General features: G+C 36.3%; 1 protein-coding gene across 1 annotated transcript; it reads right to left on the bottom strand.

Moving 5' to 3' along the window:
* Nucleotides 1-861: 861 nt before the first annotated feature.
* On the bottom strand, nucleotides 862-11,987 carry LOC107743770 (T-box brain protein 1-like). Its single transcript, XM_016557173.1, has 6 exons — nucleotides 11,247-11,987; nucleotides 4,741-4,895; nucleotides 3,545-3,666; nucleotides 3,213-3,371; nucleotides 2,812-2,873; nucleotides 862-2,541 (listed from the first exon to the last, which is right to left on the bottom strand). The coding sequence occupies exons 1-6, from the start codon at nucleotides 11,744-11,746 to the stop codon at nucleotides 1,746-1,748; spliced, it is 1,794 nt and encodes a 597-aa protein (XP_016412659.1). The 5' UTR covers nucleotides 11,747-11,987; the 3' UTR covers nucleotides 862-1,745.
* Between the last annotated feature and the right edge of the window lie 7,192 nt (nucleotides 11,988-19,179).

Here is a 19,179-nt window from a genome sequence, read left to right on the forward strand (position 1 = left end):
CATTCTCACCTTTGAATGCCAGCGGTGCCTGATTCTTCCTCTGTGTCACTGACGTCTGTGTGTGAGCTATCTGCATGTTACGCTGTTGTTTGAACAGAAAAGATTATATATATATATATATATAGTCCATTTTTCCACCCTGTCTATCTGTATACCGTCATGTGCGATGCCTCAAGACATGATGCTGTTGGTTTAAGTATGTCCTGTTACAGGTCATCAGATTGACACTAGTGTGTTTATCCTAACTCGTGGATTTTAGCTAAATGAAACCTGAGTTGCCGGTTTTACGTTTACAGTACGAAAAGTAAAACTATAGAACTATAAAAATGTAGAGAGATCAGGAAAGAATTACTATAGCTCTCAAGGTTCAGTTTTGCATTTTAATTTTAAATTGATTAACCTTCACCTGTCTCTCTTTGACTGTTTTTTGTGTTTATCTGAAGCAGTGCACTATTTGTTTAAAGATTTTTGTAATATTTACAATATTTAATTGTTTTTAATTTTCAGCAGCCATACTTCAGTCTTGAATGTCTCATAATCCTTTAGAAATCATTCTAATATGCTGATTTGCTGCTCGAGAAACATTTCTTATCATGTTGAAAACAGTTGTGCTGCTTAATAATATTTGTGGAAACCACAATAGAATTCTTTGATGGATAGAAAGTTAAAAAGAACTACATTTTAATTTTTTTTGTAATATTTTAAACATTGATGCATGCATCACATCTTGAGCAAGTCAATTTCGTGTCATTTAGAGACCACTTAAAGGATTTGTGCGCAATACTCCAAGTTTTCTGCAGCTATACACTGTAAAAAAAATAAAAAAATTTTTTTGAAGTTATGAATACAATTTCAGTCTTTCTACTTAAGAATTTCATGTTTAGTTCAATCTGTTACTTGTTGCTTCTTTGTAATTATTTGTGAAATTCACAATTTCAGAGTGAAAATAGGATGTATATATTTTCTGTGTACAATAGCTTTAGGTGAGAAACACATTTTCTTTGGTGTGTTCATGAAAGAACAAGCAATGTCAGATGATTGTCAGAATCAGATGATATCAGACTCAAATTCCATGTCTTTTCTCATCCAAAGCTATCAATAAGCTTTAGATGACTTGACATGCAGCACATGAGTTGTATGAACTATTTTTATAGTGATTTTGCATCCTTGAAGCTTGAAAGCACTTTGTTGTAATTTCTTAAAAAATGTCTTTGTGTTACAGACAAAAAGTCAAACGGGTTTGAAATGATCATGACATGAGGGAGAGTAAATGATGATGGACTTTTCTTTTTTGGGTGAACTATGCCTCTAAGTCCACATTTTTAAAGACAGATGTAAATGTGACGAAAAGGATTTGATTGTTTGTTTGAGCGTGCGTGTGGGTTTTTGTGAGGTGTTTTCATGTCTGTGGCTGACGAGGGGGACAGAGACAGTTCCTTTGGGGGAGTGTCAGCAGGTGTGCTGTGAAATCTTCAGCTGCTAAAGTCACACAGGTCTGCCTGTCTGTGTATCTCCAGGCCAGTGTCTCAGCGCAGTCACATCGTCTTCGTCTTTTGTGTGACAGTGACCTTCAGAACACCTCCACATAACCCCCAAACATCTAACACAGGGAATACAAAGCACAGAGGGGCCACCTAAGACCTGGCACTGTAGCTACTATCACAGAGAGCTTTATCCCTGTGTCTCGGGACATGCAGACAGACGGTGGGTGGAAGACAGCAGGAGTACAGTCTGAGTGCTGGTCTTCAGTGGGTGTAGAAGCCGTAGTAGCCCGCGTCGCTGCAATTGTCCTTTTCGCAAACCTCTGCGCTGCGGTTGGGAGGGGAATTTTCCGTGCTGGACGTATAAGGCGACACGCGCCTCTTCTTGCTCTCTCCTCCCTCGAACAAACCTGAGTCAGCTGAGTCCACCGATTTAACCGAGGGGGCTTCAATCCAGGCGTCCTCCCCGGACTCTTTGGACTTGTCTTGGAGCAGAGGCTGGTGCTGGGGATCCAGGAGTGATGGGGAGGAATGGAAGCGCGAGTTCACTGCTGAGGGAGATGAAGATGCAGCTGGGGACGAGATGGTTCGGAACCAGCCGAGACTAGACCCAGGTTTACTGTGGTGTAGGTGATTAAGATACTGCGGTGAGGGCCGTCCTGAGCTCCACGCTCCTGTGTTGGCACCAGAAACCGTCCCGGACGCGAAGGGGCTTTCAGAGTAGTAGCCCAGAGGGTGGTGTGGGGACGTCTGAATCGGAAACGGCTTGTAGAGGCTGTTGGAAGTGTATTCGCTCTCGTACGCGTTGAAGTCAAGGCGGTTCGGCGGCACCCCCTGCTGGCTGGGCAGGTAAAAGCGGCTGTGAGGGCTGGCGGTAGGGTCTTTGGGGCACTGCTGGGTCATGCTGACCGGCTCGCGGCTGTAGAAACGATTCTGAGGCAGGGGGCTCATGTACTGATCAGACAGGTACGGCTGGTGAGGGTAACAACTGCCTGGGAGGAGCTGCTGGCTCTCGGTTGGGGAAGGCGTAAAGCGGTCTGAGTCAAGAGGTGCGTACAGCCTACATGAGAAAATAGAGGGTCAAAGGTCAACTTCAACTGACAAAACCCCTTCTGAAATGTTAACATGTTCATGTTAATAATATTGCACTATTAATTAAACTGAGAATGCAGTTCCTGAATCTTAATTGAATTTGAATTTAGGTAGCAAATGGGATTGAATGTTGGAAGTCTTGAAGTTTGAAGGCTTATAGACAAATAGACAAATACTGTAAACAGACAGATAGACAGACAGACAGATAGATAGATAGATAGATAGATAGATTACTTACGTGTCATAATTGTCCCGGAAACCTTTAGCAAAAGGGTTATGATCTATTTTCAGCTGAGTGATCTGTGAAAGAAATGTCAGGGGAAGAGGTTGGAGAAAGGGCAGAGAGAGAGGGTAAGAGTAAAGTCACATGGGCACAGGAAGCATAGGCAGGGAGACCGATAGATCACTGCCATTACGAAATAATTTATGAATTACACTCATACTCTTTCCTACAATCAGACTTCTTCAGCACATGCACAACACTTTACAAACATCAGAGACTCAAAGTGCAGACATAACACATCCCACACTGTGAGGACATGAATCTTTGTTTGCTGTAAGCAGTGGTTATGTGGCAAATGCAATCTGATTACCAAGAAAATAACCCACTGCATGATGCGTTCAGATGACATGACTTACATCTGCATTCTGGTAGGCAGTGACGGCAATGAACTGAGTCTCAGGGAAGACAAACGTCTGAGTTTTCGAGGTCAGAAAGGGGTCCTCCGTTCCATCCTCTTTCACCTCCACGATGTGAAGACGTGGTTGGTATTTATGGAGCGACTGCAGCACTATCATCTGTTTTCCAAGCAATGAAATTGTCAGAGAAATAGTGCAGATATGCTATAGTGTTATATATTCAACCTAAATGGTAAACGTAATCTCTGTTTGACTACAACCAATGTCAACACAGATGACTCAGGTCTGATGCAGTAAGACTGCTTTACTGTAGGAGTTTATTAGTATATTACCTGTGCTACATTGTTAGAGCTGCCTTTGTTGTTGGTAAGTTTCAGTTTGCCAAAGGAAACTTCCTGTCTCATCCAGTGATTCCCAGTGTTGGGAGAGTCTGGGTGCATATACATTCTGTTTCCTGTAAAAAAAGCATAAATATATAGGTACTGAATGCAATTTAAATATCCATGTCTTTGACACAGTATTTTATTGATATACACCATTTAAAATACCGTTTAGGTTTGGGGTCCGTTTTTGAAAGAAGTCTCTTATGCTCACCAAGGCTGCATTTTTTCAAATAAAAATACAGTAAAAAAGTAATGTGAAATATCATTACAAATTAAAATAATAAAATTGTTGCTTCTTTTTTGTTATTATTTTCTATTCTAATATATTTTAAAATGTAATTTATTCCTGAAGCTGAATAACTGAATAACAGTTGTGCTGCTTAATATTTTTGTGGATGCTATTATACATTTTTTAGGTTTCTTTGATGAATAGAACATTCAAAAGAACAGCATTTATTTGAAACAAAAAGTTTTGTAACGATCTTCTTATTAAGAGTCTTTGCTGTCACTTTTGATCAATTTAATGCATCCTTGCTGAATAATATTAATTTAAAAACTCTTACTGACCCAAACATTTTGAATGGTAGTGTATATTATATATATATTTTTAAAATTATTATTATTATTTTTTTTTTTACATTTGCTTATTTTTTATTCACATTTTTCATATTTGTATATTCTATAATTTTTTATAATATTATATAATTATAAAAGTGCAAATTTTAGGTAAGGAAATGTCAGGAGTTTAGGTAGAGAAAGTCTAGGTTATAATAGGCAGAAGTATGAGTATGTCCAATTAAAATGATTGTACTTTGTAAATTGATTGGTATTAGCCAATTAAGAGTGCTCTGTCAAATGCACACTTGCACTATACCATGCAGTCACCCTTGAACATTAGTTGCAGTGCAGAGCTGTTGTGGTGGGCCACATGCTTAGGTTCCTCTGATTGTGGCATACAGTGGTATCAGAAACACTCATGCACTTCTAGCCACAAAAAGACAGAGTTATTGGTATGTGAAGTTTTTTGCACTGCTCAGAAAAGACTCACACTTGAAAACCACAATGGAGATAAAGATATTTATCTTGTTTGTAGGGTTTAAAAGTAGATAGTGTGCAGAAAAAGGCACCATGTGACTGTCGGGTACCTGGCATGTTGCCTTCTGCCTTGCCGCACTGGACCCATTTGCCTCCTTGGTACCTCCAGTGATGCTGGTCAGCAAGAACCACATCCACGTATATGTTATAATGAGCTGAGGGGTCCAGTGAGTTGATGTTAAAGCTGAGGACAGGGAACATCCTCCTGTTGACAAACAGACCAGAAAACACAAGATAAGATTTTTGTTATAAATTTATACTTTTTTTAAATGTAGATTTTGTCTAAAACAAATAAATACATTAATACAAATATAAATTAAATCATAATTATATATAAAATAACTATAATAAATACTTTTTGTCAAAGTCAAATCGATGTAAAATATTTTTGGATTTTTTTTTTATATTCACTGATAGATATTCATTTTTAAAAAATAATATTCATTTTGATGTTTGTGAAAGTAAATGTTTACTTTAAAATATTTCTTATTATAATAAAGGTTTTTGGTTACAGGTAATTGAGTATACAGTATAAATGAAAATATAACTATATGAAATAACTATAATAATATAATATATAATAACTATAATATGTATTAATTAATGCAATGTATTTTTTTTTGTCAAATATTCATTCTGAAAGTTTGTGAAAGGAAATTTTGTTACAACTGGGTGACACCCCTCTCTTTAAGAAATAGTTGTCTTAAAAACAAATAAACATATGCCACAATCTTACGCTATCCTTTATGCTAAGGTCATGCTAGATGATAGCAATCTAAAAATATGCAGAAATGGTTTAAAACAAATGTCAAAAATCACCCAATACAATAAATGAAATTCATTCATATTTGATATGCTCCCCATATAACATGCATCTACACATGCTTATTTGAATTTGCTTGTATATACGGGTGGTATTTGGTGGTAAGCAATAGTTACGATGGTACAGACATTATGATAGAAAGGCAACTGGGAGCAGGCTGTGTGTGAATCTTTAATATGACAATTAATAAAACATGTTGGGAGATGTATGCTTGATTGCTGTAGTTTTCCTTGCTAGACAGATTTTGATCACGGTGCAGATATGGAGTGGAGGTAACTGGGAGGTCAGTGTGTCCCACGGCAGTGTAAAGTTTCCAGAAACTCAGTAGACCCAGTATGAAATGTGCTGCTTCTGTTTTCCTGTGTCTTTCTGCCTTGCTACCACTTGTGATAAAACAAACCTTTGACATCAGCCATGCTGGCTTTAATTCAACCTCACCCAATATTATGACGCTTTCAGTCTCACTAATACACTCTAGAGATGACGTCTGTGCCACATGGCTGCCTCTCATTCAAAAGATTTAACAGTTGCGGGCTACTGCTCATGCTTGTATGTTTCCCCTCAGCCGGATGCTCCTGTTAGGTGACACTCAAGTGCAGTTGTCTGCTCATATCTGTGTCTGTATCAGTTCCATGAATTGGATACACACCAAATAATTTGTATATGGCTCAGAATGGATTTATTTTGTGAGTATGTTTATAAAAATCTCTCACTCTCTCTTGCTCTGTCTCCTGTGCCTGTATGCTTGATGAGTGAAACTGTACACCTTTTTCCCATTGGGAAGAGCGTATGGGGGTCAGATTATTGGAATTAGTTCTGCTTACATATATATATACTGTATGTACATATATATAAACAAAAACAAAACAAAACAATTTGGCTTTGTACATGGATATGGAAATTGTAGGTTAATGTATAAGAAACGATTGATAATCTTGAAATACTTTTTAACATTAGCAAAATTACATGTACATGTACCGTACAAAAGTCTGGGGTCAGTAAGTTTTTGTTTGTTTATGATTTTTTAAATAAATACATTTTTAATTAATTAAATTGTGACCAAAATTGGCAGTAAATAGTTTTACACTGATACAAAAATTTTATATTTAAATCAATAGAAAATGCTGTTCTTTTTAACTTTCCATTCATTAAAGAACATATTAAGCATCACAGCTATCAACGTCGATAATAATAAGAAATGTTTCTGATCACCAAATCAGCATATTAGAATGATTTCTTAAAGATCATGTGACACTGAAGACCGTAATGGCTGCTGAAAATTCAGCTTTGTCATCATAGGAATAAATTACATTTTAAAATATAATAAAATACAAAATAGTTATTTTTAATTGTAATAATATTTCACAATATTTCTATTTTATTACATTTTTGATCAAATAAATTCAGCCTTAATTGGTGATCATAAGAAACTTATTTCAAAAACATTCAAAAATCTTACAAACAGCAATTTTTTGAAGTCTGTGTAAGCAACAAAACTAGTAAATCTAACCATAAAACAATGTTAAAACATATAATTATGAGTAAAACAAACATTGGGGTTAAAGTTTGGCAATTACGTATGTCATTTAAAGAAATAGTAAACCCAAAAACGCTAATTATTCACATGAGATATGGATGTGAAATGTTTCAACTACAATGGAGGGAAAGTTTTTTTTAAAAGCATAACTGTACATTGTTATTTGTTTGTACTTTTTTTGTCATTTTTGACATTTGACAGCTCATAGCCACAGTCTCTTTTTATCTTATGCAAAAGCGCAGCTTGCACATTCTACTAAATATCTCATTTTGTGTTACACTTGCTTCACAAAGTGGAAAGGGATGAAAAAAGAGACTGCTTTGAAAGAGAATTAAGAGATACTTTGACCTGAAATAAGTTCAGTTTCACAATTTCTCTTTTCAAGTAGGGTAAAGGACACCTATCGAGGATCAGAGCACGAGGATGATGACACTCATTTGCTACAGGGTGGCATAACACAAACGGACAAACTGCCCACCCACGGGCAGCTGTAATCAATCATCATTCTCAGATGTAGCCCTGGCATTGTGGGGCCTTGTGGTGGTGAAGAGACCGAGCAGGTGAAGGGTTTCTTCTTCCACATCAGTTGTCAATATAAGTGAAAACAGAAACCAGAATCGTCTCTGTATCATTCAACGCTCATGCGTTGCCTCCTCACTCTGAGTTATAACTATACCGTCTGTGGCAGTCACTTTCCTCATCTGACTGAGCCTCAGAAATTGTCATACTTATTTAAAATGAGACATTTATAAGAAATCAGTACCTGGAGAGGGGGAAACCAGTGGGTTTACCACTGAGAGGAATGTTTTGCATGAGTGGGAGGTTAAGGCTTACGACAAAAAGTTAGAGGTTAACCTTTGGAAACTTATCAGCCACTCCTTGACTCAGTGATGGAGCCGTGAACACGGTAGTAGGTGGTTGCCAAAACAAAAATGCCTCCTCTGCTGTCTAGGACTTTAGGAAGGTACAGTTTTCGATACATATATGTGTTTCCCCTTAGCAGAAGAACTGCTTGATGTGATCAAGGCAACACCACTGCAGAGTAAAAAAAAGACAGGAAGGGACATAAAAAAAAAAAAAAAACACTGTCTGGATATCGACTGGTGAAGGGCTTTCTGTCACTAATACGCCAGGACAGAAGTTCAGGTCCAGTTTATGTCATCCTCCTAGTCTTGATACTGAAAACGCGCCAGTCTGCGGCTGCTAGCTGTTTTTGTGTTCACTTTTTTTATACATAAATGTAAAATATCAAACATGACCGAAGCAGATTGACATGTACAGTAAGCATGGCATGTTTACATGGTTATTGTAAGCTATTATGTGAATGTGGTTACGTTCAGAAACCACAATATATTTGCTGATGTTGGAGAACCATCATAACTGTAGTGATGAGCTTGTAACACGGCTGCTTAAAAACAGTGGCTGGAAATGGAGCAGGCAGCAAGCAACCACAGCTACACGCGATTCCTTTGATCTAGATGGTGTTCTACTGATGTGCTACTGTCACAACTCATCTGTTTCTGTCAGAGCTGCTTGATGGGATTCTGCTGGAATTATGTACACAGCGATCAGTCTGTACTGCAGTGAGCGAAGACGATTCAACAAGTTTGCTGCTTCTGATGTCTGACTTTTTGCAGCAAGACTGCATACTCCATGCTACCATATACAGCTGAACAGGAAGTGATTGTTAGTTGAAAAAAAGAAAGAAAGAAAGCTCAAAGGCTACAAGCAGAGAGACCTTGAGTGGTGCAGGGGGAGAGATTGCATTTTATGCAGAGCCTGGACGACCTCAAGAATATTAATAAAACTGATGCACTGATATTGCATGGGTTGCTCTTGCTGTAAATCTTTATAAATGCTTATATAGAGTAGCCCCAAAAAGCATAAGTAGCACACTTAAAAATGTATTATTATATAATAATTAAACATTTTATATTTCTACATCCACTAAAATCCCCTTGACATCTTTAAGTAATTGAAAAAATGGCTCAGAAAAAAGCTAGTTCAGTGTTTACAGATGCCACTTGGTTTGCTATTTTATTATACAATTAACATTTTTGTTATTTTAATGTGGTAAGAATTAACTTTGAAATAATTTAAATGCACCACCCCCTCCTCCTTACTTTTTTACTTCCTGTCTTGGGCAGAATTACCTGAGCTCTGACACTCACTGGCAGTGAGAACCAATAAAAATAACCGTACAAACCAGAATGTAATAATACATAGTACATAGTATAATACATAGTAATTAAAAAAATAATGTGTATTTAAATAAACTGACTCAATCTCCAGTATGTGAAAAGATAACTTCACTAGATTTGAAACGAACCGGATTCAGAGGCAAAAAACGTAATCATTAATATGCTGAATCAAAACAAACAAGGTTTTCTTGCTTAAGCTAAAGATTAAATAATCTACAAGCTATTCAATTCTTCCAATAGTCAGTTTAATTGTTATTTGCACATACAAGGGTGATTTGAAGTATTGTATATGTAACATCTTTAATAATGTATACCATTAATAAACTACATAATATGCGCCATTTAATTTCAGTCTTTCTGAATGTATTTATTCTGAATGCCTTGAGCACAGCTGTAAAGTTGGTTTGCAAACGTTTTCAAGGGACCTACCAGTAGGTTACAGGTTACAAAAGCATGCCTTCACACACTAACACCCTCACAAACAATTGTACTGTACACACAGATGCACGCATATCTGCGTAAAAGCTACCAAACTACAAATAATAATAATGTTAATAAAAAATAAATACATATCTCTGTTTTAAAATTTGTAACTTATTACGAAGGGTTCGTTTTTTTGTGGTGCATACAGTACAGTACAGTACAGTACAAAATAAAATAATGAAAGTTATAAGTGTTGACTATGACATCAGTGGGAATTTTTTTAAGCAATATCATGAGCAGGATTTTACTGCTATAATATAATATTGGTATAGCAGTATTATGTGAAATTCAGTCGGTGGTAAAAACATTGAGAGAACAGAGAACATTTTCACCGTTCCATTTCAAGGTTAGACCTGCTTTCAGTACCATATTTAAAATGTATATTATTTCTTAAAATCTAATTTAATAAATATGTCATGTATACATACTGAAAATGCTGAGTAAATCTCAGACTACAAGTGTTCATTTTTTGTCTTCTGAATATTTTTTTAAAATAACTCTATGGACTTAAAGTGTAAGCGTTTCGCATGCTGTCAATTCTCATACATTTTAACAGGAATCATTTTTATGGTGACAGGTGTGATCAGTGTTTTTATTCATTTTTCTTTTAAATGTGTTTTTTTAAATTTTTTTTATTTTTTAAAAGTGTTTTAGAAGTGTTACACATCTGTAGATTATAATCATCAGGGACATGTTTAGAGCATATGCAAGAATCTGTGATAAATATTTTTTATCAAACTGACATATAAGGGCCTACTAGAAACAGTTATGTAGTTTTATCAGTCAACATTTTAAATCCATACGACTATGTAATTTATGCCTTGAAAGCAGCTCTAAAATGGAAGTGTTACACATCTGTAGATTATAATCATCAGGGACATGTTTAGATATTAATGCTTGGTGACCTGTCAAACGTCCCCACAAGCACTTTCCTCCCTCTCTGGGGTCTCTAGGGAACACCACCAGTGGTTTATAAATCACAATATTTTCAATTAACAGTGCGTTTTTATTATTTGTATCATTATTATTACTCACACTAAACACGATAACTAAGTTTGATCATCACGTTCTTTCAGAACATTGCCGTTATTATTCTCAGTATTTAAAAATAACATATCCAAAATATCCAGACAATGAGGTAATTCACTTTCAAAGATTTGTGTCAAAGTGCATCTAGGTACAGTGAGAAAATTTGACAAATTACAGTATTTGTTTACTTTTGACAATAACTGAAACCAGGTCGCGGTCTGAAGAAAAAAAGATCAGATCGAAAGATCTCTGTAATTAGGCTTCTAAATTTAAGACACATATGTCAAGGACTCGATTTCATGCCCTGGCTGGCACAGCTGGCATTTAGATAATTACATAAGTAAGAGGAATAAACATTCATATAGGGCATTTGACCAGTTTCTTATTATGATCCATGCTGTTATCGCGTACAAAAACTTTACCTTGATAATGGCGTTTATGTTAATGATATATTAAAGAGTGGCAATCCATAAGGCTTCTTACCGTCCCTGTTTCGTTATGATCATCTCTGTCTGGTACTTGTGGAACTTTGCCCACAGCGAGTAGTTGTTGAGGAGCACTTGCGTCTTCCCGGACACCTGTAGACCAGGTAAAGAGTACATCGGTGCTCGCGGGAACCCGTGCTGAAAAGACGCCGGGTAGCCGTCTGCGCTGCTCGGGTACGCGTCTTTACCGTTGGCTGAAGAATACGCATCGGCTCCGCCTGGAACGTAAGTATGTCCCGTCCCGCTCCGGCTGGTGAAGTGACAGCTGCCGAGCTGAGCCGGTGAGTAAAACCTCCCCGTCTGCGCTCCGGCGCTTTGGTGGTGTTCGGCGTGGAACGGCAACGTCAAACTGTCCTGTCCATTTGGAATCGAGTCCTGATAATAAAACCTCGTGTCTTGGATGCCCATTTTGAAGTCCGATAAGTCGCGGTTTCGGTGCAGGTGGCTGTTTAATTCTGCGTCTTTGGCGAAATTTTGCGCGTCCGTTCCATTCAACATATTGAGAAATAAATTCCTGCCTATGCCGCCCACCTGCAGCACCGGTCCGAGCTCACTAGAGGTGTCATAGGTTTAACGTCCGTATGCTCTATCATTTAAAATAAGACTCCAACACAAACTCTCTATAGCCAGCAAGTTGTGTAAGCGCACCGTGTAATCTACTTTTAAACTACTTGGGAAGTCTTCATTTAGATTTATCTTAATATGTTGAAGTCATTGCCACTATGTATTTGGAATAGGAATCGGACTTCAAACACATGATAAGACTCTATGATATATCCATATCTCGAATGGTAATTGGTCCGGAGGTGGGATTTACACTCAGACTGGGCGTGATAGGCTTGATGCGCGAGAACGGGCCTTCCCCTGTTTACTGGGGCTTCAGTTTGATACTCACTTAATAGAACTGAACAGCCTTTATAATGTATATTCAATGAGTGAGTACTGATTAAAAAATTTATTCTTTAGGCGCATAAAGGTATGTGTGTGTGTATTCAATAATCTATTTTGTATTAGTTTTTAATAAAAAAACAATTGGCTTTCAACTAAATAAAAAAAAATACTGTTAAATTAACACTAAATTCATTTAACTCATTAGATGTGTTTGCAGGTGTTGATGAATAATATTTGGAAGACATAATGCAATACAAATCTCAGTGAGTAAGTCTTTTTCCACTTATTTTAAATAGATATTTTTGTTTTTGAAACTTACGTTTATGACATTCATTCTCACTCAAGCACACAGGATTTCCCCCCCCTCCACTATAAGAGCATCTTTATTGAAGTTTTACAGATTAAATATTACATTAATGTAATTAAGGGCACTGATTTTTTAAATGTATTTATTTATTTATTTTTATTAACCATTCTGTTGTACTTGTACAAAATGATGTTACATGATGATGTTACCAGCAGTATTGGATGGCATTTTAGTAACTGTACACATATAATGCCTTAAAGTTCACTATAAGCACTTTTTCCAAGAGCTGGCAACAACTTTCCAACAACTAGCAATAACATAAAGATGAACACAAAAGACCACATGGGTAACACACATGACACTAAAATAATACAATGTAAATAATGTAGAAAGCAGCAACTTCAAATAGTGTACATACAAAAATAAGAAAGTGACTTTTTAAACAGAATCTAAAATGATATTGTTTGTACAGGGGACTGTGGGAATTCCTCTTTCACAAGACAATGATTTTTACTTAAAAAGCATAATTTCAAAGAATATGTAGTGCCTTCATTGTGTTATATTTTCTTTCTGCTACTTTTAAAATACTTAATAAAAAAATAATAAATTATACGTACTGTCTTATCAAATTTAATATAATTTTTTACTGTATGAACATTTATTTTTACAATTTAGTAATGTTTTAGTTTCTTCACTTTGTTGTAACATCCAAACATGAGTCTTGTGACAGTTAAGTCTTGGATGGAAAACTCTGTCTTCTTTTCATTTTATTATAGTTCAGTTGCATTTAAGTAATTTGTATAGACTGTACACATCTTTTGCACAAAATAGTACAAAGTGTTAAATTACTAAAAGAAAATCACAATACCCCATATCCGCCAACATACAAAAAAACATTACACCTACACACACACACACACAGACACACACACACACACACACACACACACACACACACACACACACAGTGCGTCCCCCCCCAGCGCGTACACACACACACAGGCTCTCATATCTCTCATGCACACATGGGTTGATCATTCACCCGGGCCAAAGCAGCTGCATAACCAACACACACACACACACACTCAGTGTCCCCCCAGTGCAGGTATGACACGATTGTGTCTCTCCTAGCAAGGTGAACTCACAAGGTCACCAGCTGAGCTCATTGGTGTTGACACTCTGGATGATAGCGTATTGTCCCCAGTGACACGTCCACAAGGCCGGGGCGTTATACTCTTCACCTGCCCTGTGGGGGTGACAGGCACCTTTTAGGCTTTAGTTAAGCTGATCTCCCGCAGGCAATGTTCACCACTGCCATACAGAATACAAATGGTATGCACAGACATCCCTCATCTACTGTATCAACAATTAAACAAATCACACTACACACACAGCACGCTGCCTGGTGGTCTTTTAAGCATTTATGCAGTGGCTTTGAACGCCACGCATTCTCAAATCTAGTTGGATCAGTTGTCACAGGTGTATGGCAGTTCTCTGTTCACAGTGTGTGGGAGGAGGGAATTTATATTAGCACAACTCATCTTTAGAGCAGTTTCTGTATGTAGCGCTATATGTAAAAGTTGTACTTTTATTGTAGCAATAACATGAGAGGATATGACAATCAAATTATTCAGTTCTTCTTTCCTGAATATTGTGTTGGTGTTCCCTCAGTAACACTATTATCTTTTGAATAAGACGTAAATGATAGCTGCGAAGATTTTTATGAGGTCATATTCACATCTGTGGTCAGAGTGACAGATGTGTGATGTGAATGATATGACCAGGATCCGACTTCATTTTTCATTTTAGATTTGGGGAGATATGTTTGGTTTTGAAAGCAAAGCTCTCCTAAAATCATGTCTTTTCAGTTGAAGATAAATCAGAGAGTGATGTGCAAGACTGCTGGATTTCTTGATCACACTTCTTCTTCCTGCAGTTTCGGGGCTTGAGAGTTTTCATGTGGTGGATTAGTGTTGAGAGGTGTAATTCTGACTCATCCTGTGCTAATGTTTTATCTATACATTTGAGATTTTCCATCAGTAACGATGATCTGTTAAGCAATATACCTTCGGCTATATGCAACTGTGATAGTTTCTATCTGTGCTCTCTCTTTCCACAAAAGTATGACTCTTGTCTCAGTGTTACGGAGGGGAGAGGAGGACATAGGGCCCAGTCGGAGGCCCCGCAGAAACTTGAGCGCGCCTAATGCTTTGATGGACCCAGACTGTGCCTGCACTCCATCAGTCATGATATGCGGTACCCATGTTGTCAAAACAGCGCTTTTAAAATGTCAAGTCTCACTTCCTTTTCCTATTTACTTCATTTTGGACTTTACTCTAATTCATTAAAACAAATACTTATGATCTATTCTAATTGTTCTTCAGAAATTGTAATTAAAATTTGTAAATTATCCATTATGAACACTGTATCAAAATGACAAATGTGAATAAAACTATTTAAATATATTAGCATGATCTATTTTTGGCCTATTTTCTAAAATTCATGGAATTTCATATTGCTGAATAAATGTAAAATTCAGCTTTGTTACAAATTATTAAGACTTGTGGAGTTACTCACAACATCCATTTCTAAATCGGCAATCTCTTGGTGATCCTTGAAAAAGTTGCTCATCAAGACCCCAACATGAAGTAAGTCAGATGTTCAAGCTTGAGCTTTACATCCTACTACTAGTTAGTTTTGTAATATTTATGTTTAAACACTTTTGGCCCTGCAGTATGATACATCCACAAAATAGAAAGAGGAATTTTCCTATTAATAAACATAAAATCAGTTAAAGTTTTACTTCTGTGTATGCTAGCATATGGGAAACAATGTGTCAAAACTGTCCTATTGTTTGACATGCTAATCTAAAACGACTATAAAGAGCATTTAAAAATATACTATAATTACTATTTCTTCTATTTTTAGGAAAATATTTTATTAAATATTTTTCATTTTAAAAATTCATTTTGTTACACCACAGGATTATTTAAATTAACTAGTAAAATCAAAAAGTTGAATGGTGACCAGTTACAACATCTAAAATAGTGCTGTCAAATGATTATTCGCAATTAATCACATCCAAAATAAAAGTTTTTGTTTACAAAATATATGTGTGTGTACTGTGTATTTTATTATGGTATATATAAATACACAAACATACATGTATATATTTTAAAATGATTTTATATATAAATATTAATATTTTATATATAAAACATATTTTTCTCAAATATATACATGCATGTGTGTATTTATACATACATCATAAATATACACAGTACACACACATATATTATGTAAACAAAAACTTTTATTTTGGATGCGATTAATCGCGATTAATCGTTTGATAGCACTAATCTAAAAATTCGCACAAATATGTACATTTTAGCTTAAATCTTGTTGAAATTTTTTTATTTCCATGTCTACCCATTAGCAATATTGTACAGCACTCTATTACACTTTCAGATGGTGAAACTCTAATTAACATGTGATTTTATCATGAACTCCAAAGAGAATACAGTATTTGGCTGGTGTTCATTGTGGGTGAATATGGGGAGCTGGATGAGGACATGAGTACAACATGTCTAATAATCACTGTGTGAACAGCTCTGATTAGAGAGACTTAGCAACATATGTTTCTTCAAGTCAGCCCTTACAGTAGGCCTTCCTGTCAGGACCTAATTAACGCAACATATGCTTATTTGAAACCCCACTTTGGGTGTGAAAGAAGGCTTTTGGGAGGCACCACCTACAGGGGCTGTGAACACGGACAGGGGGGTCGTTGGAACGGCGAGGAAAGGCGGCAGAATTAAAAGGTGTAGAGAGAGAGACAGACAACTAGAGTGAAGAAGAAAAAGAGAGCGGAGAAGATAGCACTTAGTGCTCTGTGGAATTCTCACCCGATATCACATGATCTCCTGAAGAAGTGTAAATGTATTCCACTGCAACCCTAGAAACAAACAAGCTGCCACTTCCTTCATTTATAATTAGCTGGTAATCAATGCTGAGTCTCTTGGAAAGGGGAGCAGACTTGTCAATGTCCATAAAGTCTTTCAATCAGCAATTTTGCGATTTATGTCCCTAGGTCTTACAGCACACGTGTGGTGGATCGTACCATTAAACATGAGAGTTAACACCTACTTCATCCACATCCATCAAAAGGGATTTTCCACATGTACATTCATTTTTGAATGTACATCTGCTGTTGTTGTGGGGTGTGCATTCTCCATCCAGTCTCTGAACCCTGTGTCACCTCCATAAACGCAGTGACTGAGTGCAAGCTTGAGGCGCTAAGTTGTACGTTGTTGAACACGGAGGAGAGACCCACATGCAGACATATCCAGGGCTACAGATGTGACCTTTCCTGCAAGTCTTCTTGAAAAAAAAGCACAGAAATATGAATAAAAATACTTTTTTTGTGTGTGTATCAGTTCTAATAGTCAAGAACAGGTTTTTTTTTGCAGTTGCTTAAAAAAACGCAGAAATATTAATAAAAATACTTTTGTGTGTGTGTGTCAGTTCTAATAGTTTTCAGTTGCTTAAAATAAATATATAATAATAATAATAATAATAATAATAATAACAAAATAACTTCAGTTAAATGAAAATGATTTAACCTTTTATGATGCTGATTTATACTGATTCTAGGAAAGAGCCTAAAAAAAATGTAACCTGAAATTGTAAACTAAAATGTTCTGCAGGTGTTAACATCTAAATGATGTAATTTTACATTATATTATATAAAATGATATAATGATATAATATAAATGTTTTTTAGTTCTAATAGTCAAGAACAGATTTCTTTTTTCAGTTGCTTAAAAAAACGCAGAAATATTAATAAAAATACTTTTGTGTGTGTGTGTCAGTTCTAATAGTTTTCAGTTGCTTAAAATAAATATATAATAATAATAATAATAATAATAATAATAACAAAATAACTTCAGTTAAATGAAAATGATTTAACCTTTTATGATGCTGATTTATACTGATTCTAGGAAAGAGCCTAAAAAAAATGTAACCTGAAATTGTAAACTAAAATGTTCTGCAGGTGTTAACATCTAAATGATGTAATTTTACATTATATTATATAAAATGATATAATGATATAATATAAATGTTTTTTAAATAATAAAATAAAATATATATAGTAGCATTTTATTTTATTCTATTTCTATTCTATAATGAAAAAATATAAATAAAATGTATTTCACACACACACACACACACACACACACGCACGCACGCACGCACGCACGCACGCACGCACACACAGTAAATTTTATTTAAATTTCACACTATTTGATATGTTATTTTTGATATTTTGATGACACAATCTTCATTTTTGTGTGCATTTTCTTAGTTGTGAATGATTAAATGTTAACTGTCTTCATAATATTCAATCTGAAATTGAAATGCAATAACGTGCTCTGAAATAATTTTTCTTGCTCTGAAACAATAACTTTGAAATTAATTCTCTCTCTCTGTCAATACATGCAGGCTACTGAATAATGTTAAGCAATAGCCAAATAGCTGTTTAGAGATTGTTTTTAGCAAACATACATTCAATCTGGCTTCACTTCCCTCAAAATTCTGTTAGATAAAGTAAAGTAAGGCAAATTTTGAAAGGCAAATTGCATTGACTTAAAGGAAACAACTGCACATTTTCATGTCATTTCAGCTTTTCATCAGGAATGCTGCGAATGATGGGAAATGCTTAGCACACCCTGAACATGTAGAACTGTCCTATGTGGCCCACCAGTCTGGCCTGAGAAGGTGAGGAGGGGTCCTGCAGACGAAATGCCAAGCTTATCTATTCTTAAGACAGTTTAGGGTCTGTGTTTGACAGAAGAAGACAGCTGTGCTCTCCCGCATTCCTCTGTCTTGCTCCGCAGGCCCCAAATGATCACCACCCCAAAGCATGGCTTCCTCTTATTGGCCAACGGACCGTACTATCCTCTCTCTGCTCCATCACTCCCTAATGTCAGAAATGGGCCCCCCACTGTCGTCCACTTGGCGAACATTAAGAAATCATCACCACTGTCATGTCTACTGTCAGACAGGGGTCATCACCTGTAATGCAGAGTCAGCAGCCTCTTGGGAACAACCAGCAAGGCTGCTTGGAGAAAGCTGACTCTTAAAGATGATAAAAACCGCATGAGAGATCTGACGTGCCCCACCGCGTCTGCTCTGACTGAAATCATGAATGAGCAATAGTGTGTGTCTCTGTCTGTATCTGTTGGCTCATAGCCTGGAAAAAGTATGTGGGCCAGTGTCAAGTCTCAATTGCGTTGGTGAGCCGTGACAGCCATAAATCACTGCAAAACCCATTAAATCCTCTTTTGTATATGGGCTGTAACAAGGCAATACGAGTAGGAGGAGTTTTGTATCTTAATACACGTGGGGAGGGAGTGACAGGAGGAAAACAGGACAGAGAGATAGTGTGGAAAAAGACATCAGCGCTGGATTGTTGCTGGGCAATGTGCAAGCAAATTTGGCTAAGGATAGAACTAAAGGCACCTAAAAAGAGGCAATTTGAGTAATACAAGCTCTTAGGCAAATTAAAGCAGATTGGCTTCAAAAAGATACTTCTGATGCAGTTTTCCTTTCAGTCAGTTAACATTTAATCATTTTCCGCATCATGCTAGTCACTCATAATATTTTTTTCAATAAAAAAAAATTAAAAAATTAAAAAAAAAAAAATTACATATATATATATATATATATATACCTG

The sequence above is a fragment of the Sinocyclocheilus rhinocerous genome, unplaced genomic scaffold, assembly GCF_001515625.1.
Source record: "Sinocyclocheilus rhinocerous isolate Xijiao unplaced genomic scaffold, SAMN03320098_v1.1 scaffold497, whole genome shotgun sequence".
NCBI lineage: Eukaryota > Metazoa > Chordata > Actinopteri > Cypriniformes > Cyprinidae > Sinocyclocheilus > Sinocyclocheilus rhinocerous.